The sequence below is a fragment of the Tupaia chinensis genome, unplaced genomic scaffold (assembly GCF_000334495.1).
Source record: "Tupaia chinensis unplaced genomic scaffold, TupChi_1.0 Scaffold138619_1, whole genome shotgun sequence".
In the NCBI taxonomy this organism is placed as follows: domain Eukaryota; kingdom Metazoa; phylum Chordata; class Mammalia; order Scandentia; family Tupaiidae; genus Tupaia; species Tupaia belangeri.
Window position 1 is genome coordinate 351,182 of NW_006198512.1, and position 22,279 is coordinate 373,460.

Consider the following 22,279-nt stretch of genomic DNA (forward strand, 5'->3'; position numbering starts at 1 on the left):
GGACTAGCAGATGTCATAATGGCTATGTTGCTGGACTCCCATGTAGTCGATCACAAGTCGAGTCCTGGACCCAGTGGCTTAAACTCACACTGGGCACATTTGCGTATGTGCCCAGGATCCCGAGAGAAGGGTGGAGGAGAAGGGATTGGGGTGTGGCCATCCCCCCTGGGGGTGATTTTTCACTTTCTGTCTTTCTGGCAAGCGCACACACCCTATAGCAAAAACTTCTCAAAAAAATAAATAAATAAAAATAGTATCATTTTTTAGATTTTCAAATATTTGAGAGAAGCTACTATCATAATTTTGGCATTCCTAGAGTCATCTGATAAGAAATACTGTAACCTGGGCGAATATATGTCCCAGGCCATAATTCCAAAAGGAAGATGGAGAAGAGATTATCATGGGGCCATCCCCCCCTGGGGGGGGGGTGATTTCTCACTTTCTGTCTCTCTATGTATCTCTGGCAAGCACAAGTACCCTATAGCAAAAACTCTCTCAAAGAAAAAAAAAAAAAGAAAAAAAGAAAGAGAGTAACACTGAGATCAGTAGGTGGTCTGGTAGCTAAGGTGCTGGACTTCTACATGGCTGACCACATGTGAGTCCCAGACCTGCTTTCTTTCTCTTTCTCTTTGGTCAAATTGAAATAATAAATAAAATTAAGTAAATCTTTTTTTTTTTTTGGAGAGGTTTTCACTATAGGGCGCGTGTGCTCGCCAGACAGAGAGAGACATAGAGACAGAAAGCGAGAAATCACCCCCACCACCGGGGGGATGGGCACGCCGCCAAACCTTCTCCTCCATTCTCCTCTTGGGATCTTGGGCACGCTTGCACACATGCCCGGCATGAGTTTTTTAAGCCACTGGGTCCAGGACGCGAACTGCGGTCGACTACGTGGGAGTCCAGCAACATAGCCATTACGCTAACTGCTGGTTCCCGAATTAAGTAAATCTTAACAAATAAAATACGTAGTAACATTATAAAAAGGTATAAAAACTAAAGGTGTATGGGACCAGCAGTAAGTGTGATGGCTATGTCACTGGACTTGCAGTTGACCGCGGTTAGAGTACTGGACCTGGTGGCTTAAACTCACACTGGGCACATGTGTGTGCATGCTCAAGATCCCGAGAGGAGAATGGAGGAGAAGGGATTGCGGTGTGGCCATCCCTTTGGGGGGTGATTTCTCACTTTCTATTTGTCTGTCTGTCTTCCTGGTGAGTACACGCACCCTATAGCAAAAACCTCTAAAAAAAAAAAACTAAATTAAAGGTGTATAAATGAGCAACATCTGTGCTACTTTAAAGCTTAAAATGTAACATCAGGCAGTGATACCATGTTTCCCTCTCTAGCTTATTTATAAATGAGAACTTTCCAGGTACCAAAACCTCTTTCTAGAACTGGTAAAAAAGCTAATGCTTTAAGAGCTAAACAATTACATCATAAACCTCCACAAATTTTCCAAGTACTTAAAAACAAATCTCCCAGCCCCCAACCTACCCCTACCTAGGTTTGTGAAGACTCCCGCCATGGATGGACTGGAGGGGGTAGGGGGCAGGGGACTGGAGGCTGGTCCCAGAATGACCCAAGTACACCACATCTACTGAAACTTCACGTCCACGACTGCCAATTTGCAATATACAATGAAATGATCACCTAATAATATGGTCTGTGCTCCCGTAAGAATCCAGTACAGCCACTGGCTGACAGGGTCAGAGCCCAGGTGTGCTCCCGTAAGAACCCAGTACAGCCACTGGCTGACAGGATCTGAGTCCAGGTGACAATGCAAGCCATGGGGAGCGGCTGCAGACACAGATGCCAGCTCATTGGCTGTCTACCCCTAACTGCAGCCACCCCCAACCTGGGACCCAGCAGACCAGTACTGGTCTGTGGGCTAGGGTTTGGGGACCTCTGATATACGGCACTAGATTTCCATCTTCAGATGCATTTAAGATGCAAGGCTTTTTAAAAATATAACTTGTTATAATTCTTCAGGACTACTTTTTTTTTTTCTGGAGTGATTTTTGTTATAGGGTGTGTGCGCTTGCCAGAAAGACAGAGAAAGAGACAAAAAGTGAGTAATCACTCCCTGGGGGAATGGCCACCCTACAATCCCTTCTCCATTCTCGTCTCGGGATCTTGGGCACACACACACACGCAACCAGCGTTGAGTTTAAGCCACCGGGTCTGGGACTTGAACCACAGTCAACTACATGGGAGTCCAGTGACATAGCCATTACGCCAACTGCTGGTCCCTCTTCAGGACTACTTTACACACAGAAGTAAATGCTATACATTATTATTTAGCTTCCCTCCACATGGGAGCTAGCTAGAAGTTTGCTCCCTAAAATACAAAAATAGTTTTTCTGCAGCTTCAGGGATATCATGTTTATGGTCACACAGCACTGAATCACAAACCATCTGTCTCAGGAAAAAGGATCCTTTACTGAGGTAATATTAAATCCAACACACTTAATGCAGACCCAATCAATGAAGTTCAAACACTTGAAATGGTAACGTGGGGGAAAAGTACCTTCCTTTACATCTTTAGTATCAGAACCAAAAAAGGAGAACGTGAATGCACTGGGAGGCTCAGCCTTGGCCCTTTCTCCACCACAGCCCCCGTTCCAGGGTGTGTCTTCTTCCTTCTTGCTGGTATCTTTTGTAGTTTGGAAGATTTCCTTCAAATCCATGGTGATGTTATAATACATGTCTTTAGACACTTCAGGGAGCTTCTCAGCCTCCTCCCTTTTCTTCTTTCGTTTCGCTTTACTACAATGACATATGTAGACATGTGTACCACCGTGAAACAACTTTTGGGAAATTTCCAGAAATCAGGTAAGGAAAACACCTTGGATAACAATAATTCCATCCTTTCAACAACCACGAAGATCCATTTATAAAGCTCTACTAGTAAAAGTAGAACCCTAACCCGTAAGTGATTTTTTAACACAGAATTACCTTTCCAGAAAATTTATCTTTTAAAGTTTCTTTCTTTCTTTCCAGGAGAGAAAAAGACAGACAAACAGATGGGTGTGCCTAGCTGGGGCTTCTACAGCGTGATCTACCCACGATCTCAGCCGCCATGGATCGTGACCCTCAAAGAGGTCCTGGGATGCAAACCCAGGAGTGTCCCACATGCACGGGATCCTCTCTCTCTGACTCTGTCTTGTGAGCCACATGCCCTGTAGCAAATTTTAAAAATAAAAAGGAGAAAGAAACTGAGCTCTACTGGATAGTTCAAGTGGTCACCACTGGGCCACATGTGGCAGGCTTTACAGGACCAGGACTCTGGTACTTTTCCCATCCTCGAGGGAGGGCTGATTTAGGGATCTTTCTGTTATGAGTTCATGCGCACGCGCGCACACACACACACACACACACACACTTAACAGTATTGTCATGCCCTTTTCCCCAGCCACCTAGGTCCTCAGGATCTGGGGTATCCGCACATGTGCCTAGCAAGATTTTCAGGCTGACCCAGGGATTCGAACAGTGGTTGGCCATGTGTCTTCAGCACCGCAGTCAGTACACTATGGATGTACCACCTGCCTGGGCGAGTGACCTCTTTCAGCAAACAGAACAAAGCATGTGTGGTAGCACATGACTTGAGACTAGGGTCACAGCAAAAGAATGAAGGCCCATGAAGAAACTGTGAGCAGCTGCTACACAGACCTTAAGGAGTTACAGGGAAGGGCCTGCAGGGAAGTACAGTAAATAGCATTTTAGGAACTGGAGGAAAGGAGACCCTTGCTATGTAGTGACAGGAAGTTCGGCAGTACTGTCACCTAAACCAATGTAAGAAACAGCTGATGCACCTACTTAACTGGGTGATCTAGCTCAGGAGACGTCCAGGGAATCACTGCCAAGTATTTTCTGGTTTCTTGTAGCTGGTTAAAGTAAAATGCAAAAGCATTTTTGAGCAAAGGTCAAACCTATGGCACTCTCGGGAAAACATGGTCTAAAGCAGTGGTTAGAAAACTGAGGCCCATGGGCAAATGCAGGCCACTGATTATTTACGCCTGGAACTTCAAGTTAAGAATGCTTTCTATAGCTTAAAATGACTGCACAGAAAAGCACAAATGTTTCAGGACATGCAAAAATTATGTAAAATGCAAGTATCAGTGCCAAGCAACAGCCCTAGTGGAACACGGCCTCGTACATTTACTGTCGTCTGCGGCTGCTTTTCTGATCCAAAGGTAAACTTGAGTCACTACAGAGATGGAGTGGCTTGCAGGGCCTATATATTTACCTGTCCCTGACAGAGAAACTATAGACCCCAGTCTACAAATGAAGCTAAATTCTTTGCTAGCACCCTAGCCAGAGGTAAGAGACTTCAACTGTTCAAAAACTATAGAAGCAGTTCCAGCAGAAGCCCAAGGGAAGGAAAAAAGGCTCATCTTGAAATGGTCCATGGTGTGCCTCTAAGGCAGAGAGTCTGAAGACAACTTGCAGGGGACAACAGAGTACAAGGAATTGTACCAGAAGAAACACACCAGCTTGGACTGATAGGGCAGCAATGTTCCAAAATAAGAGGCTTTTGACTCTGAAACTTTGGCAAGTAACAAGCAGTCTGAGAAAATTAGTCACAAACGTGTGCTACCATTCATAAAAACAAAAGGATGACCCAGAAGACAGGGCTGACTGATGGTCATGGAGAATTGTTCCTAGGCCTTTAGTCCTACCTAATCGAAGAGCTTCTGACACTCACCTACCTGGATTTCAGAATTGTTTTCTTTCCACCCCTGCCCCACTGATTAATGCCTATCCTACCTGCCACAGTTCATAAGGGGCAGGGCAGGCAACCTGTCTCTGTGGTCTGCAGGTCTTCCAATCAAAAAGATTCACACTCTGTGCACTGTGATAGGTATGCCTCATCTGTACCTACACCTGATTTGGACAACATCCTAAATTCTGAAGCAATGCTGTTAAAGACAGACTTCTGAGTCCAGGGAGGGGTAGCATATTCTGCACATGCTGGGATGTCAATATCTGAGGTCAGAGGCAGACTGCGATTGTTCTAAACCATATCCACAAATTCTTGATACTTCTTTTAAGATTTGGTGCTTAACATCCTGTATCAAAGTGTGGGTTCAACCTAGAGACTTGTTTCAATAAAACAGAATAAGGTAGATTGGTTATAGTGTATTACTTCTAACACCGGGTCTTAAAATATACCACAGCTGCCTACTTCTTCCCTCTCTTAGAAAACCTGTTCTATAGAAGCCAGCTGCCATGTTATCCGGGCACTTACATAGTCTAACGGATCGATACATGAGGCAACTGAGGTGGAAAGGCACCCCCCTACACACACACACACACACACACACACACACACACACAGAGGGATGGTCACGCTGCAACCCTTTCTCCCCCATTTCTCCTTTTGGGATTTTGGGTATGCACCGACAGACACACACATACAGTGTGTTTATCTAGCCATCAGGTGTGAGACTAGAACCATAAATTTGGACATACTGGATCCAGCCACCCTAACTACCATGCTGCTGGCTGGCCCAAATGTTTGTGGTTTTAAGCCACCAAGTTTGTGATAATCTGTTACAGCTGCCACAAGAAACTAATATGATGGGGTCTTCAAAAGTTCAGGGAAATCACACGCTATAAAAAGCTATAGGAAAGAGAAATGGCTCAGAAATAAACATTTAACAGAAATAGAAATGCCAACTAAACAAGGAAAATGGGTTATGGAATGGTATACCATAACAGAGTTTAAAAAAGGGTATTGCTGGAGCCAGCAGGTGGCATGGTGGCTAAGGGCGCTGGACTCGCACATGGCTGACCACAGGTCGAGTCCCACACTGGCGGCTTGCTTTCTCAGTTTCTGTCTCTCTTTCTCTCTCTCCCCCCCCCACCCCGGTCAAATTAAAATCAAAATAAATAAATGAATAAAGATAAATAATTATTTTTTTAAAACAGGGGGTACTGCCTATCTCACATATCTCAAAACAAAATGAAAACCAACAACATAAAGCAAAACTAGTAGGACAAAATTGAAGGTGTACAACAAAATGTAATGTTCCTGTCTGAAAATGAAAAATACGGGGGACCAGCAGTTAGCGTAATGGCTATGTCGCTGGACTCCCACGTAGTCAACCACGGTTTGAGTCCCGGACCCGGTGGCTTAAACTCACGCTGGGCGCATGTGCGTGTGTGCCCAAGATCGCAAGAGGAGAATGGAGGAGAAGGGATTGTGGCGTGGCCATCCCCTTTGGGGGGTGATTTCTTATTTTCTATCTCTTTGTCTCTGTCTGTCTGGCAAGCACACGTGCCCTATAGCAAAAACCTCTCCAAAAAAAAAAAGAGTACGAAAATATCACACACAGTATGCAATCTTTGAAAAACTATGTTGTGGGACCAGCAGTTGGCATAATGGCTATGTCACTGGACTACCAGTTAGTCAACTGCAGTCCAAGTCCCAGACCTGGTGGCTTAAACATGCTGGGTGCCGTGTGCGTGCATTCCCAAAATCCTGAGAGGAGAATGGAGGAGAAGGGATTGCAGTGTAGCCATCCCTCCTGGCAGGTGATTTCTTGCTTTCTGTCTCTCTGTTTTGCTCTGTCTTTCTGGCAAGCACACGCTCCGTATAACATAAACCTCTCCAAACAACAAAAAAAAAAGAAATCATAAAATAACAATTTTAAAAGCCAAAACAAAATAATTCATTTTTATACCAAAATAAACTCGTACTTTAACTTCACTTTCCCCAGAAACTTTTACAAGTCCCTTCACACGATTAGAAGGCACTGAGTCAGCCTTTGCAGTGTAGTCATAGCTTACTGGACTGTGGACCTGAAAGCCATTTGCCAACCACAGTTCAAAAACTTGCTCTGGCTGGCTTGCACATATACTGGGTATATGTGGGCATGCTCAGAAACCTGGTGAGCTGGAAGATGGAGGAAGAGGATTGCAGTGGCCGAGTCCTGTGGAGGGTGCTTCTCTCTCTCTCTCTCGTGTGTGCACACATTCTATCATACATTTAAAAAATATAAAATAAAAAGAGCATCATACTTAAGTAGGAGCTTGTCATCATTTGTGTGCATAACAACCCCTTGTCGGAAAGTGGGTCCCCATTATGTGCTTGTTTCTGACCCCACCCCTCCTGTCGTACACTGTATATACTGGAACCAATGGATAGGACGTGGCAACTACCCATTTTTTTCTTACAGTCTGATATTAGATAATTCACATGATCCTACTACTAAAATAAGTATCTTGAGTTACCTTTCTTTAGGTTTTTCATCTCTTTTCCTTTCATAAGTAGCATGGTCATGCCTGGTTGGATCATAACGTATGATGTCCCTAGGTTAAAAAAAAAAAAAAAAAGAGGGAAGAGTCAGAGATAAGGAGATAAGTCAGAATACTACACAAAAATTAATAGCAATTTTTAACTTAACACTAATTTTTGGGCAAGATGAAGTTAAACAATGAAAAAAAATTATGATCTTGTTAAAAATAGTATTTTAAGGGACACAAAAATGGAAAATTATCTGTTGATAATATGGGTATGGTAATATCTTTGACTGGACTAATATACAGTGTACTCAGGCTAGGAAAATTCATCATGCTATAATAATTTACAGAGATTGAATTAAAAAAAAACATTTTAAACGATCTACCTCTGAATCTCCCTGGATCATTATTTTCCTTTAAAAATTACTAAAATATGCACAAATGAAATGATGCTATCTGGAATTTCCATAAAATAGTATACTGGGTAAAACAGAGATCAAAATAAAAGTATAGGAGAGAAAAGTAGCAAGTGCTGGTGACTATAAAGGTGGTAGTGATGTACTGTGGCTTCATTATACAAATCTGTTCTTTGTTTTATTATTATTTTTATATTCAGTCACTAGGTTTCATTTACAGCATACCAAATGAATTTTCCCAGCATGAATGCACTGTATATTAGTGCAGTCAAAGCTATGACCACATACATGATTATCAGCAGCCAACTTTCCATTTCTGTGTTCCTTCGATATCTTGCTTCCTTTCTTTTCCCCTTGATTTCCTCTCTCACCCACCCCTATTTCCCATCCTCCTCCCACACTGTCTCTTACAAGTTTCAATTACACGATTGAAACATTCCATGACAGTTATGTTTATATAGCATCATTTTTACAGGTGATATTTAAACTATTTTCTAGTTAGTTTACTAGTGGACATTACGCTATGCCGTCCAGGTACATAAATACAAAAATAACTTAAGATTAGTTTCTTGAAGCGAATCAATGAGAAAAAGTACATATACTCTTGAGAGTGATACACACATTACACACATATTGCCAATTGCACTCCCAGGAAGTTAGAGATGGCTTAGACTTAGAGTTCATAATGATGTTCATTTCTGGCAAAAAACATAAGATATTAATAGAATGGGACAGAACATAAGCCATACTTAAATTTCTTAGCAGCAGCTGATCCTCTGCTTGTAGCACTGCTTAAGTTGACATGCAGGACGCTCTGCACGACATGCAGGGCCCGCGCTCTCTCTGCAGCCAGCTCGTCCTCCTCGGCAGTTTTCCCTTCATTTACCTCTGAGGGAAAAGGATCCTTAGTCATCTCTTGGCAAACGTAACTGGAGAGACCTCAATCATCAATGTAATAGTTAAAAACACATGCAGAGCTCATCAAGACAGAAAGAAGAAAAGTTCGCCTCATTCAGCTAACCCTCTCATCCCCAAGGTCCCCATGCCGACCCAGAAATCGCATGACCAGCAAACAGAAAGCATTTATATCTTTGCAATTATATAACCAAAATCTGGATTTAATGCCAATTAGTGGCAAGTCTAAAATCTGTCAAGTAAAGACTGACAAATAAGGGGCTGGGAGGTGGCATTGTGGTTAAGGGCCCACACGGCAGGTCACTATTGTGTTCCAGACGTGGCAGCTTGCTTTCTCACTTTCCCTCTCTGGTAAAATTTAAATAAATAAAATAAATTCTTAAAAAAAATTGATAAACAAAGCAAGATAAATCATACAAGTGATTTAAAGTGGTTAATATATACTCTTTGATACTACTAACATCCTAAAAGTGTAATCTAAATGAAATATAAATCCAAAAATGGTGAAGAAAATGAGAGGTAATAATTTTACTAACTGCTGACATGACACATGGGGAGACAGTGGCTTTAGTCTCTAATTCAGTAGTGAGTCTTGGAGGAAGAAAGCCATATGCCCCCCCACACACACGCAAAGCATCACGGAACACTATAAGCTGTAATCCAAAACTACCAGAAACAGTTAAGTATCACACGACAAAGTTTGGATTATAGACATACTAAAAAGGTCTAAGCCTTTGAGACCCTTGCAGCTTACTGCAGGATATAAACTAATAAAAACTAGAATAAAAGACTGATTTAAGCTCTATACAGAGATGCTCCAAATATTTCTAAAGGTTCACAGGAGAGGTTATGTTCAACTAGGTCAAGAAATGTTTTATGAACCAGAGAGTATGAGATAGTAAAGACAAAGCGTTTCCCAGCGGTGGGAAGACAGTGTGCTATCTATCTTAATGTATTGGGTCATCAGAAAAGTGATGGTGCATTTTTGCACAGAAAAACACATTATGACTTTCCTAACAACCTAATAGAAATACAATGAACACATCTACTATTTAAGTAAGAAAATGCAGAGTGTACACTGCCTTCATTTGAAAAATATGTAACTACTAATAGTCAACAATTTTTTACTTCCCAAATCAGCAATTTCTTTTCCTTTTCTACTTTTCTTTTTAAATTTGCTACAGGTGTGTGTGTGCTTGCTGGACAGAAACAAAAAGAGAAAGAGAGAAAGTGAAAAAGTATCCTCTAGTATAGGTCATTGAGGGGGGGATGATCATGTCACAATCCCTTCTCCTCCATTCTCCTCTTGGGATTTTGGGCATACATACACACACTGGTGGCTTTTCAAACCACCAGGTCTGGAATTTGAACCACAGTCACCCCTGGGATCTAGTTGCCTTAACCAATATGCTACCTTGCTGGCCCAGTAATTTTAATTAGCCTAATAATAACTGCCAGGGAAGAATACAATGCTGGAAAAAACTCTAGGTGATCTAGGTTGGCTGTGCTGTTTTACTTGCAGGATAGATAAAACACATCTCAAAAGCTGGAAAAGGGGCCAGCAGGTAGCATGGAGGTTAAGGCATTGGGTCCCACACAGTCAGCTGTGAGAGACGTTAAGTCAACCAGACATTGATTACAAACTGAATTCCATTTCTGGGGTACAGAATTTCTTCATGTGATAAATGAGAAACACCAGCTGATTTCTCAGGGTTTCTTGATTCTGACGTCAGGACTCTTTGGAAAACAACGATTTTACCTTCCTGTTCTTCTTCGCTGTCACTTTCCAGAAACCGAGAGTCCATGCGGAATCTATCATCATTGCCAAAATGTGACTGTAAATCCATGAGCTACACAGACAAAAACATACACAAGCAACAGTCATATTCTTAAGTTTCCTAAAGTGCACTCTCCAAGTGAACCTCCCAGCGCCCTGAAATCCACTGCATTAACACATCTACACAACCTCACTTACCAGGAAGTGCAGGTCACACGAGCCAGTCAGAGGGCCACAGGGGGAGGACTTTCTCCTGAATTAACCTCAACACTGGAACATGGGACAAGGCTTGGGATCGCTCTGTGTTAATTTTAGATTTAAGAACTATGTCAAAAAATAAGGATGCTGGGGTTTGGTGGTGGCGGAATGGTAAAACATAATGCTAGCCAAGTCAGACCCACGTGGGAAGATTGCTGGTTTGCATCCAGAGAGCACCGAGTCTGCAGGGCTCATCAGGCGCCAGGACCTCGACTGTCTGAGGCCAAATTGATGGTATCGAGACCTGCTGGCCATGCTGGATTTCAGCCTCTCCCTCTCCCTCACTCACAGGATAAACTTTAAAACAGAAACAAAGATATGCCATGATTTTTGTTATTGGTAGACTTCACTAACCTTCTGTCCAGCTTTGCCTTCAAACTGAGGTTTAATTTTGAACCTGTTACTGTCATCTTCGGAATCGGAGTCCTCATTATCACTGCTATCAAACAACTTCCCAGATGCTTTACCCAGGGACTCCTGTTACACAGATCAAAAGAAAACAAATGTTGGTAAGTAAAGAAGCAACCAGCATTTTCTTCGTCCTGCTATGTCCTCCCTCACACTGCAAATACCTGGATGCATCTCCCAGGAATGAGTGGGTGGCAAGTCAAATGGACCCTTCTGGTTCAGTGATACTGAATGCCTCCCAGATCATTAATCCAGAGGCTCCTCAATGCAGCCTGGATGTTGAGGGGCAATTACTACACGTAAGAACATTTCCCACAGTGTTTCTCTAAAGCTGATAACACTCTGCAGAGGATGTGGAGAATAGTTTCAGGTGTGAGATAATCTCACAGACCCCTGGGGCCCCGAGAGCCTGGGTCTCATCATGGCTCCCAAAAGGATTTTATGTTGAGACTGGCAGTTGTGTGGAGACCTTTGTATGCAACAGACAGAAATGGATCTGCAAGATGAGATGAATGCCCACAGGGATGTCCTGAAGTTCTTACTTTTACCAGTTTCTCTCCTGGATGGTTCTGCCCTTGAGTAGGTCTCTCCTCTGTTCCACTTTCACTGTCGGAACCAAAGATGATGTGCGTTGGCTTGTCCTCTGGGTGACCATCCTACAGAGGCCATCGAAAGCATTACACCCTAAGGCAGCCCAGTCATAAAGTGAGCATGTCAAAATCACCTCCTCTTCCATGCCAAGTCTCCTCCCCATTCCTTCTCCTTACCTATCGAGTGCCACCATCATCTGCTTATTTCCCCAAGGCAGAAACTCAACTTCTCTTACTCTCCCTACCTAGCGACCACCAAGTCCTATCAATTCAACTTACTTGGTATTTTTTAAATCTATTCCCACTGTAACTGCCTTAGTTCTGACTCTCAACCTCCCAACGGCTCTCCCTGGGTCCTGATCTGACCTATTTTGAGTTGTTATCATAGCCTGAAGACTTCCACACACAGAGGTCAGTAAACTTTTCCTGTAAAGGGCCAGAGAGAAGATTCTTTCAGCTTTACAGGCCACATATGGTCTCTGTTCTGTATGCAAAAACCATTCTTACTTTGAAGACCATACGTAAGTCCACAGGTAGGCCAGCAGGCAGTGTGGAGGTTAAGGCACCTGGATACATATGGCTGGCTGTGAGGTCAATCCTGGACCCAGCAGCTTGAAAACACACTCAGTGCATGTGCGTGTCTGCCCAATACCCAGGGAGAGTGGAGGAGACTGTGGTACGGCCATCCCCCTAGGGGAAGATTTCAGACACCCTCCCTCAACTACTACCCCGCCTCTCTCTGGCAAATGCACACATAACAAAACTAAAATTAGCTCCTTCCTTTCACTCCAGCCTCATTTCTTGCTACCTCACACTCTACTTTTCAGTCACGGTGATCGAAAATCTTCACTTTTGTATAAACTGTTACCTTTTCCTAGAACACTTTTTCCTTCACTCTACTCTTTCCACTCTTACCTCTGCCTGATCAGTTCTTACTTACCCTTTGACATTAGACAACTCAGGCTGAGGAAGCCTCTCACCTCTTTTGGTGTGTCTTCCATGTGCTACAAGGGCACAATGTTCTCCCAGCCCACAGTCCTGCACTGTGTCTGTGCCCACCACATGGACCACCACCTCATCCCGCACATCTAGCACTTACTGTGAAGGTGTGCCTAACAACTGTTAGAAGAACAAACAAAAGGGACCAGCAGTTGGTGTAATGGCTATGTCACTGGACTCCCATATAGTCAACTGCAGTTCAAGTCCCAGACCTTGTGGCTTAAACTCATGCCAGGCACGTGTGTGCACATGCCCAAGATCCCAAGTGGAGAACAGAGAAGGGACTGTGGCATGGCCGTCCCCCCCGAGAGGTGATTTCTCGCTTTCTGTCTCTGTCTGTCTCTGTCTTTCTGGCTTTGCCTTCAAACTGAGGTTTAATTTTGAACCTGTTACTGTCATCTTCGGAATCGGAGTCCTCATTATCACTGCTATCAAACAACTTCCCAGATGCTTTACCCAGGGACTCCTGTTACACAGATCAAAAGAAAACAAATGTTGGTAAGTAAAGAAGCAACCAGCATTTTCTTCGTCCTGCTATGTCCTCCCTCACACTGCAAATACCTGGATGCATCTCCCAGGAATGAGTGGGTGGCAAGTCAAATGGACCCTTCTGGTTCAGTGATACTGAATGCCTCCCAGATCATTAATCCAGAGGCTCCTCAATGCAGCCTGGATGTTGAGGGGCAATTACTACACGTAAGAACATTTCCCACAGTGTTTCTCTAAAGCTGATAACACTCTGCAGAGGATGTGGAGAATAGTTTCAGGTGTGAGATAATCTCACAGACCCCTGGGGCCCCGAGAGCCTGGGTCTCATCATGGCTCCCAAAAGGATTTTATGTTGAGACTGGCAGTTGTGTGGAGACCTTTGTATGCAACAGACAGAAATGGATCTGCAAGATGAGATGAATGCCCACAGGGATGTCCTGAAGTTCTTACTTTTACCAGTTTCTCTCCTGGATGGTTCTGCCCTTGAGTAGGTCTCTCCTCTGTTCCACTTTCACTGTCGGAACCAAAGATGATGTGCGTTGGCTTGTCCTCTGGGTGACCATCCTACAGAGGCCATCGAAAGCATTACACCCTAAGGCAGCCCAGTCATAAAGTGAGCATGTCAAAATCACCTCCTCTTCCATGCCAAGTCTCCTCCCCATTCCTTCTCCTTACCTATCGAGTGCCACCATCATCTGCTTATTTCCCCAAGGCAGAAACTCAACTTCTCTTACTCTCCCTACCTAGCGACCACCAAGTCCTATCAATTCAACTTACTTGGTATTTTTTAAATCTATTCCCACTGTAACTGCCTTAGTTCTGACTCTCAACCTCCCAACGGCTCTCCCTGGGTCCTGATCTGACCTATTTTGAGTTGTTATCATAGCCTGAAGACTTCCACACACAGAGGTCAGTAAACTTTTCCTGTAAAGGGCCAGAGAGAAGATTCTTTCAGCTTTACAGGCCACATATGGTCTCTGTTCTGTATGCAAAAACCATTCTTACTTTGAAGACCATACGTAAGTCCACAGGTAGGCCAGCAGGCAGTGTGGAGGTTAAGGCACCTGGATACATATGGCTGGCTGTGAGGTCAATCCTGGACCCAGCAGCTTGAAAACACACTCAGTGCATGTGCGTGTCTGCCCAATACCCAGGGAGAGTGGAGGAGACTGTGGTACGGCCATCCCCCTAGGGGAAGATTTCAGACACCCTCCCTCAACTACTACCCCGCCTCTCTCTGGCAAATGCACACATAACAAAACTAAAATTAGCTCCTTCCTTTCACTCCAGCCTCATTTCTTGCTACCTCACACTCTACTTTTCAGTCACGGTGATCGAAAATCTTCACTTTTGTATAAACTGTTACCTTTTCCTAGAACACTTTTTCCTTCACTCTACTCTTTCCACTCTTACCTCTGCCTGATCAGTTCTTACTTACCCTTTGACATTAGACAACTCAGGCTGAGGAAGCCTCTCACCTCTTTTGGTGTGTCTTCCATGTGCTACAAGGGCACAATGTTCTCCCAGCCCACAGTCCTGCACTGTGTCTGTGCCCACCACATGGACCACCACCTCATCCCGCACATCTAGCACTTACTGTGAAGGTGTGCCTAACAACTGTTAGAAGAACAAACAAAAGGGACCAGCAGTTGGTGTAATGGCTATGTCACTGGACTCCCATATAGTCAACTGCAGTTCAAGTCCCAGACCTTGTGGCTTAAACTCATGCCAGGCACGTGTGTGCACATGCCCAAGATCCCAAGTGGAGAACAGAGAAGGGACTGTGGCATGGCCGTCCCCCCCGAGAGGTGATTTCTCGCTTTCTGTCTCTGTCTGTCTCTGTCTTTCTGTTGACTGTATGCCCCCTACAGCAAAAAACCTCTTAAAAAAAAAAAAAAAAGGATGAACAAAAGCTCATTTCAGTAAATCTCAGCAAGTCTAAATCACTTGGCAAGTCATTTATATGCAAACTAAGTGACATTAGGATACATTACTTAAATATAGCAGTTATACATTCTAAATAAATTAAAAATGTTTCCAGTAAACAGGAGTTTAATCTTACTTCCTTTAGTGAATACAGTATAAAAGTTGTGTTTTTTATTTTTATTTTTTTTCCTATAGGGTACGTGTGCTTAACAGAAAAAGAGAAGGGGGAAGGTGAGAATCACCCTCCCAAGAGGATGGCCATGCTGTAATACCTTCTCATCCATTCTTCTCTTGGGATTTTGGACATGTGCACACGTGTGCCTGGTGTGATTTTTCAAACTGCCAGGTCTGGGACTTGAGCTGCACAGTTGGCCAGTCCCTTAACTGGCATGCCACCTCCTGGCCTGTGTAATACTTGCTAACTCAAAGAGACAAAGTACAAATCTGGTCAGTGCTCAGAACACAACCGACTTCATAGCTGACAGTTCTTGTTAAGAAGATGGAGATTTACTATTACGAGACAGGTTGAGCGTACTTACCAACTTTGCCAGTGCGTCATGCACCAACTTCTTCTGCACATCCTTTGCTTTCTGCCTGGCTTCCAAGGCTGCCAAACGCTTCTGATTATCTGCAGCATGCTTATCCTGAGCATGTCCATGTGGCAGATCACTGCTTGACAGTGAGAAATCAGTTCTGTTTTCCTGAGTGTCCTTTCTGGAAGAGACCTTTGGTGACTTCTCTAGAGAACTGAAATTGCTTGAATCAGCCCTGTCTTCCTCTGAAGCAGCTTCCCTCTTTGTGGCACTATGCCAACTGTCTTGGTCAAAGCTCATCTTGGGAGTCTCTGCACTGGGACTTAAGGATTTCTTACCTTTTAACAGCAACGTCCTAGAGACAGAATCCTGACTTCCTTTTTCTGAACCACGAGGGTACACTACTTTGTGATCCTGACCCTTAGAAGGGGCCTGTCTTTTCTGAAGCTGGATGTGGTTTAGGCCACTCACTGTCTTAGCATGCTGACATGGAGTCAGTTTGCTTGATAGGATGTTAGCATAGGGGGACTCATTTTCAATTAAAGTACTATTGGGGCCCTCCTGTTTCAGGGAATTCTGATCTGGACTAACATTTACAGAGACACCATTCTCTTTTAAGGATTTCCTCACTGAATCCTCTCCATATAGAGAGCCTACTCCCTTGAAAGCCTGGAATTTTGGCTTTAAGTTGTTTCCCATTGGTTTTGGTTTGCTGTAGGTGTTCTCTTCTTCTAAAAGGGAAGCCAGAATCTCCTCAGGACTAATGCCCTGTTGATCTCTGCGGGGGCCATGAGGAATCCGGGGGCTCTTATAGACGCAATCAGACTTGCAGTGGGTGGTGGTTGCTGGGCCACTGCTCTCAGAATCCTCTTTGGGAACCTCTGGATCATGGCCAGCCAACTGTTCCAAGTCAGCTAGAGTGAGATTCACACGGATACAGTCTTTCATCATGGTGTCATATTCCTCATCTCCCTCAGACTCAGCTAATTCAGATGCAAAATCAGCATCTTCACTGCTTCTGGAGTCAGACGGAGATTTACAATTACGAGGCTTTATTCCATGACCATGGTCTGATTCTGCGTTGTTTCTTTTCGGTACTTCAATACAATGATGAGAAAGCTGACCATTTTCTCTGTTTTTAAAAGATATTTTCTTGTGTATAGATGTTTCCACTTCTGAGAATTCTGTAGCCCTCGTTTGTTCATTTTTTACCTTACTGTTTTTTACTGCAACAATTTCATCTGTGTCTCCAGAATCATACTCACAGTCATTTCCTAGAGCATCACCATCAAGGCGGGAAGCATTAGTTTTGATACCTAGACCAGTTAAAGAACAAAGTCTGTGAGCATCTGATTTGAAATCAGTACTTACAACTTCAAAGGTTTCATTTTCAGAATCTTTTATTGAAGACCACGTAATTCTCTGTAAGGTTTCCTCTTTTGCAATCATTGCTCTTAATTCATCTTCAGAATCAGTATCACGATCGTCATTGTCATCAGACATGCTGCTTCTTTTCCTGTGGGTTTCCAAGCCAGAAGTCTGAAACAGTACATTTTTAAGTTTCTGAGCATCACAACCATGTGCAAGGAGTGCTTTTTTTTTAGAAGGAAGAATGAAATCACAAGGCGTTTTTTCAATCACCCGCTGCCGTGGTAAGTGTGGACTTTCCATTACCCAATTGGACCCTGGACTCCTAGCCAGAGACTCAGGGGGGTGCTCTTTTTTTTGCACTTTTGTTATCTTCCTGGGAGGGTCATGGAAGTCAGAGAACTCTCCTCGCCGTTTCTTGCTCATGGGGTCATTTCCGCCTTCCAATTCCCAAGTGAGGTTGGAGATGGGAGTGGCACTTGTGAGACCCTCCTCTATCTTCTTTATATTATGGCAGTACTTTGAAGGGTCATATTTCATGATGTTATCCAAAGTCAAGGAACAAAATACAAGCAGTGGGTCTTAGGAGAACCTATCAATCTAGTGAAACAAAAATATCGTTTAATCTTGAAGAAGTCACTTATCCCATCCTACCCGCAGTTTCCTATCAAACAAAATGAGGACTTTATTAGGTCACCTTCTATAGTCTAAGGAATTGAGTCATCTGTGGCATTTCCAGTTAAAACCAAACACCAGTATTTGTTGGCAGGCATTGCTTGAACTGTATGTAGATACTCCTCCTGTCTTCTCAATACTGACTAATCCTAGCTCTGACTCTCCCAGTGCTATGATGTCCATTTCACATGGAACTCACTACAACAATGCATTTTGTAGGACTTTATCAGAAAGGTAATGATTCTTTTCTCCTCCTCTATCCATTTCAGAGCATGTGCATGATAAAGAGAGAGATGAATACTTTCAACAGGATCTGGTCACATCATGACACCCTTCTTCCAGTCCCCTAGCCTATTAGACTTTGGGCACATGCATGTCTATCTGCGTGTTTCAGGTTGACATGGCTAGGGATTCAACCTGTGGCTGCCCTGTGGGATATACTTCTCTTAAGCAGTGCATTGCTGCTGTGCCACAGAGATTGCACATTAAGTTAATAATTTATTTTTTCTTTTTGTTTGCTATAGGGCAAATTTATTTTTAGTATTCTGTGCCCTTGTCAGAGAGAAAGAAAAGTAAAGTGAGAATAACTCCCAGAAAGGATGGCCATGCCACAGTCCCTTTTCCTCCATTCTTCCCTTGAGATTCTGGGCATGCATGCACATATACCCAGTATTTTTTTTTTTTCAAGCTACTGAGTCCAGGACTTGAATCATGTGGTCCAGCATGTGGGATCCAGCTTCCTTAACCACACCACCAGCTGGCCCAAAGGCTCTTAATTCTTTACCAGGCCTGATTTGTTACTGACATTGCCCATGAAGATTTTAGCTAATGTCGGTGTGCTGTAAAGGTAATTGGCATTTCCTAAAACACATGAATAGGTATACATAAGTCTGTTTAAACTGAACTCTTATAAAGTCCCTTTCTTCATTTAGTAACCACAGAACACATGTCAGTTACATGTGAGATGGACTAACAAGTGTCTCCTGTCTCCACTGCCCTTCTATATCTTCTGTGATGTCAGTGACTGCTGCTGGAAGGTAGAGGAAGAAATCAGTATTTTGACTTCAGTGCCATGGGCCAGAAGGGCAGAAGTACCTGTGGCCACGCTACGGGGCCCCAGCCCAGGCAGTGGTCTCGGGGGCATGATAGCTGAGCTCTCCAGGTAAGCTTTCTGCTTCTCAAGGTGGCAGTGTTTACTGCAGTGGTTAATCACTGGGCCACTTGACTCTCCACCCTGTACTCTTCAAGCACTTTTTTGTTGTTGTTGTTGTTGCCTTAAGAGCATGTGCACCGTCTCTCAGAGAGACGGTGAGAAGAAAAGTGACAAATCATTCTCCAGGGGGGTGGCCATGCCACAAGCCCTTCTCCTCCATTCTTATCCTGGAATCTTGGGCATGCACGCACATGTGCCAGGCATGCACGCACATGTGCCCAGCGTAAGTTTCAAGCTACCAAGTCTGGGACTTGAACATCAGTTGGACATGTGGGAGTTCAGAGACATAATTGCTATGCCATCTGCTGGTCCTCTCCAGTACTTCTTAAACCAGTTACATGTATTCTGTACCTTTGTTTGAAAAACCTAAGTATCTGATTCTCTGACACACAAAACACATCCACAGCTCAGAAGTCCATGATACCAAGTTTTCAAGGTCTTAGGCAATTTGACTTCACTGAATAGGAATCAGAATTTCTTCATCCTGAGTTCCACAACATTTCTTTACACAACACTCTACCGTCCACGTTTTTTTAATCTATTTTTCTCTCTCCAGAGCCACTACCCATCAACTTTCTCTTAATTCGAAACCTACCTCAATTTTTCTAAAGCTTTCTTTAACCATGGTCTTTGTTTCTTACCCTCATTAGCAATGGCTTTGGGCTCACATAAGAACAAGTATAATAAATAAATGAAATTGCTTCTTTGGCACTCATCATTCATATCAATTGTACAAAACCTAATGAAATTTTGGGACTGGCAGGTGGCATGGTGGTTAAGGGTGCTGGACTTGGGCGCTGGACTTGGGCAACCACGGTTCAAGTCCCGGACCTGGTGGCTTGCTTTCTCTCTCTCTCTCTCGTCAAATTAAAATAAATAAGCAAATAAAATGAATAAAGTTAAATAAAATAATTCTTTATAAAAAAAAAAGCCTAATGAAATTCTCTCATTATTCTCTAGTTGTTTCATATATGTAGGTGCAGATCTTAACTTACTTAGAAATGAAAAACATACAAGCTTAAATAAACAACTGAGGATTTAGTGGTAGAAGCACAGATACTTTAATGTACTAAGTAATAGTTACCCTGAAAGGCCAATCACAAAGGATATTTTACGCTTATGTTGATTTTTAAGGTGAAGAACAGGTAAGACTCTTCCAAATTTACTCACAACCCAGTTCTAAAAGAAAACATAAACAAGAATGTATTTACTATATATATCACAGTGGAAAAGATAATACATTAATATGACTTTAAAAACTTAACTCTCAGGCCAGCGGGTGGCATGATGGTTAAGGTGCTGGGCACTCCCACATGGCTGGCCACAGTGTGAGTCCTGAGCCTGGTATCTTGCTTTCTCACTTTCCTTCTCTCTGTGTCTGTCTTTCTCTGGTCAAATTAAACAAATGAATGAATAAATTAAATAAATAATTATTTTTTAAAAATTCACAGGAGGCTTATGATTCTTACTCAGTTTAGTTTTGTGACAATAGAGAGTTCTCAAAGAGAAAAAGTATCATAGAAAAAAAAAGAAAAAGGAAATTCAGAACAACTATCAGTCCAAAATGTATGACAAAGGATGCTATGCAAAAACATCCATTATTAGAAAGCAAATTAATTGTGGCTGGCAAGTGGTGTGGTGGTTGAGGCACTATACTCCCACATGGCCAACCACCTTACAAGCCCCAGACCCAGTGGCCTGAAAATCATAACAAATAGACAAGTTAATAAATGTTTTTTTTTCCCTCTCTCTCTTTTTTTTTTTTTTTGGAGAGATTTATTTTGCTATAGGGCGCATGTGCTCACCAGAAAGACAGAGAGTGACAGAGAAACAGAAAGCGAGAAATCACCCCAAAGGGGGGATAGCCATGCCGCAATCCCTTCTTCTCTCAGGATCTTGGGCACACATGCACACGTACCCAGCGTGAATTTAAGCCACCAGCTCTGGGACTCAAACCATGGTTGACTACGTGGGGAATCCAGCGACATAGCCATTACACCAACTGCTGGTCCCAACAAATGTCTTTTAAAAAAATGAAAAAATAAAAGCAAATCAAAACCTTCTGTACACCTCACCTATGGTTGGCCCCAATTCCACTCAGCTTTTGATCTCTGTAAAATGGAGAACTAAGCTCACCTAGGAGTTGTAAATGCACCTTGAAAATCACAAAGCCCTTTTTATGATAACTGCTTCAAAGAAAGGGGAATAAACCAACTAATTTTAAACATGAAACTCATGATAATCCAGTCTCAGGTGCCACTTGCTGAGTTGGCTCAGGCTGCCAATGGAGACTTACTTTGTGTCCTGGTACTTCTGTCCCTGGCACAGCTTTCATATGGAAATCCACCCCTCCCATCTTTTCTACTAAGTTGGTATTGCCTGCTGTTGATTTTTCTTTCTTTGCTTTTGCTTCTTTTCTTTCTTGGGCCAATCTGAATCAAAGAAAAAAAAACAAAACAAAGAGTTAAAACAGACAAGCCTGCAAATGGTTATATCCTTTTTCGTGACCCCAAATGAGCATGAGAAATAGCTTTATAGTATTAAAAATCAAAACACTAGTATTACTAGTCAAAATCAATGTCAAGTAATTGAGTCTATTAAATTTTACATGTACATAACCCCTAAGATTCGGCAACTGCACGTTTTGATGTAAGCTCCAGAGAAACATCTGCATGTCTGTAAGAGATGTTCTAAAGGATGATCATCTATGGTCACAAATAAGGTAGAGACAGCCTAAATGTCTACTAGTGGAGAGTGGCCAGCTACATCGTGGTGCAGCCAATCTCTGAAAGAGTACCACCAACAATTGTCACCAAGAGAGAAGGCAACACCTCTATGGACGGTCATGGGGAAAAAGACAAACTAACTACCCATGTATATTTTAAAATATCTACTTACCTGTCTTTCTCTACACACACACACACACACACACACACACAAAATGTACCAGATCATCTTTTTGGTAGGGTTGGGGGAGTGAGAGTTAAAAGTGGATTTCAGCTCTAATTACAATGTTTTAATGTGCTACAAATGTACTAGTAAATTACTTGATAATTTAAATAAATTAATATAAAACCATTTACATGTAAAAATATATTGTTTAAACCCATGTGGACCAATTACCTGTGCAAAAAGCTTTCTTTCGCTAGCTGAATTTGTAGTGTTCCACCTTTCCATTTTGTTTTATTTAAAACAGACATACCTATAAAGTAAAAAATAGTACTCAAGGACATGGCAACATGAAAATATTTTTCAATATGGGCTTTTTCTAATTATTTAATACCAAGAAATATAGACTTATTTACTAAAGAGACACAAAGGAAGCAGCAGAAAAAGTCAATGCGACCCAGAGAGAGGACATCAAGGTCCCCACTTCTTCCTGACCACGGAGCAGAGAGGTCCGTGTACCCTTGCCTTACAGTGTGAACAGAAGATATGAACGAGGTAAACTGTATAAACCATAAAGC

The 22,279-nt window shown here is 42.8% G+C and overlaps 1 protein-coding gene across 5 annotated transcripts in view; it reads right to left on the reverse strand.

Annotated features, from left to right (window-relative positions):
- The window catches only part of NOL8 (nucleolar protein 8), a 31,353-nt gene that overhangs the window by 4,031 nt on the left and 5,043 nt on the right, over nt 1-22,279 (reverse strand). For 3 of the 5 annotated variants that reach the window (XM_014592810.2, XM_014592806.2, XM_014592808.2), the window contains 11 exons: nt 21,936-22,014; nt 21,109-21,244; nt 19,923-19,991; nt 15,563-17,467; nt 13,548-13,661; nt 12,969-13,074; nt 10,966-10,982; nt 10,336-10,426; nt 8,411-8,549; nt 7,237-7,314; nt 2,528-2,766 (listed from right to left, as the gene is read on the reverse strand). In XM_014592810.2, the coding sequence (XP_014448296.1) occupies nt 2,528-2,766; nt 7,237-7,314; nt 8,411-8,549; nt 10,336-10,426; nt 10,966-10,982; nt 12,969-13,074; nt 13,548-13,661; nt 15,563-17,467; nt 19,923-19,991; nt 21,109-21,244; nt 21,936-22,012 (2,971 nt within the window). In that variant the 5' untranslated portion in view covers nt 22,013-22,014. The remainder of the gene's footprint in view (nt 1-2,527; nt 2,767-7,236; nt 7,315-8,410; nt 8,550-10,335; nt 10,427-10,965; nt 10,983-12,968; nt 13,075-13,547; nt 13,662-15,562; nt 17,468-19,922; nt 19,992-21,108; nt 21,245-21,935; nt 22,015-22,279) is intronic. The other 2 variants (XM_027765524.1, XM_027765525.1) reach the window with 1 other exon arrangement.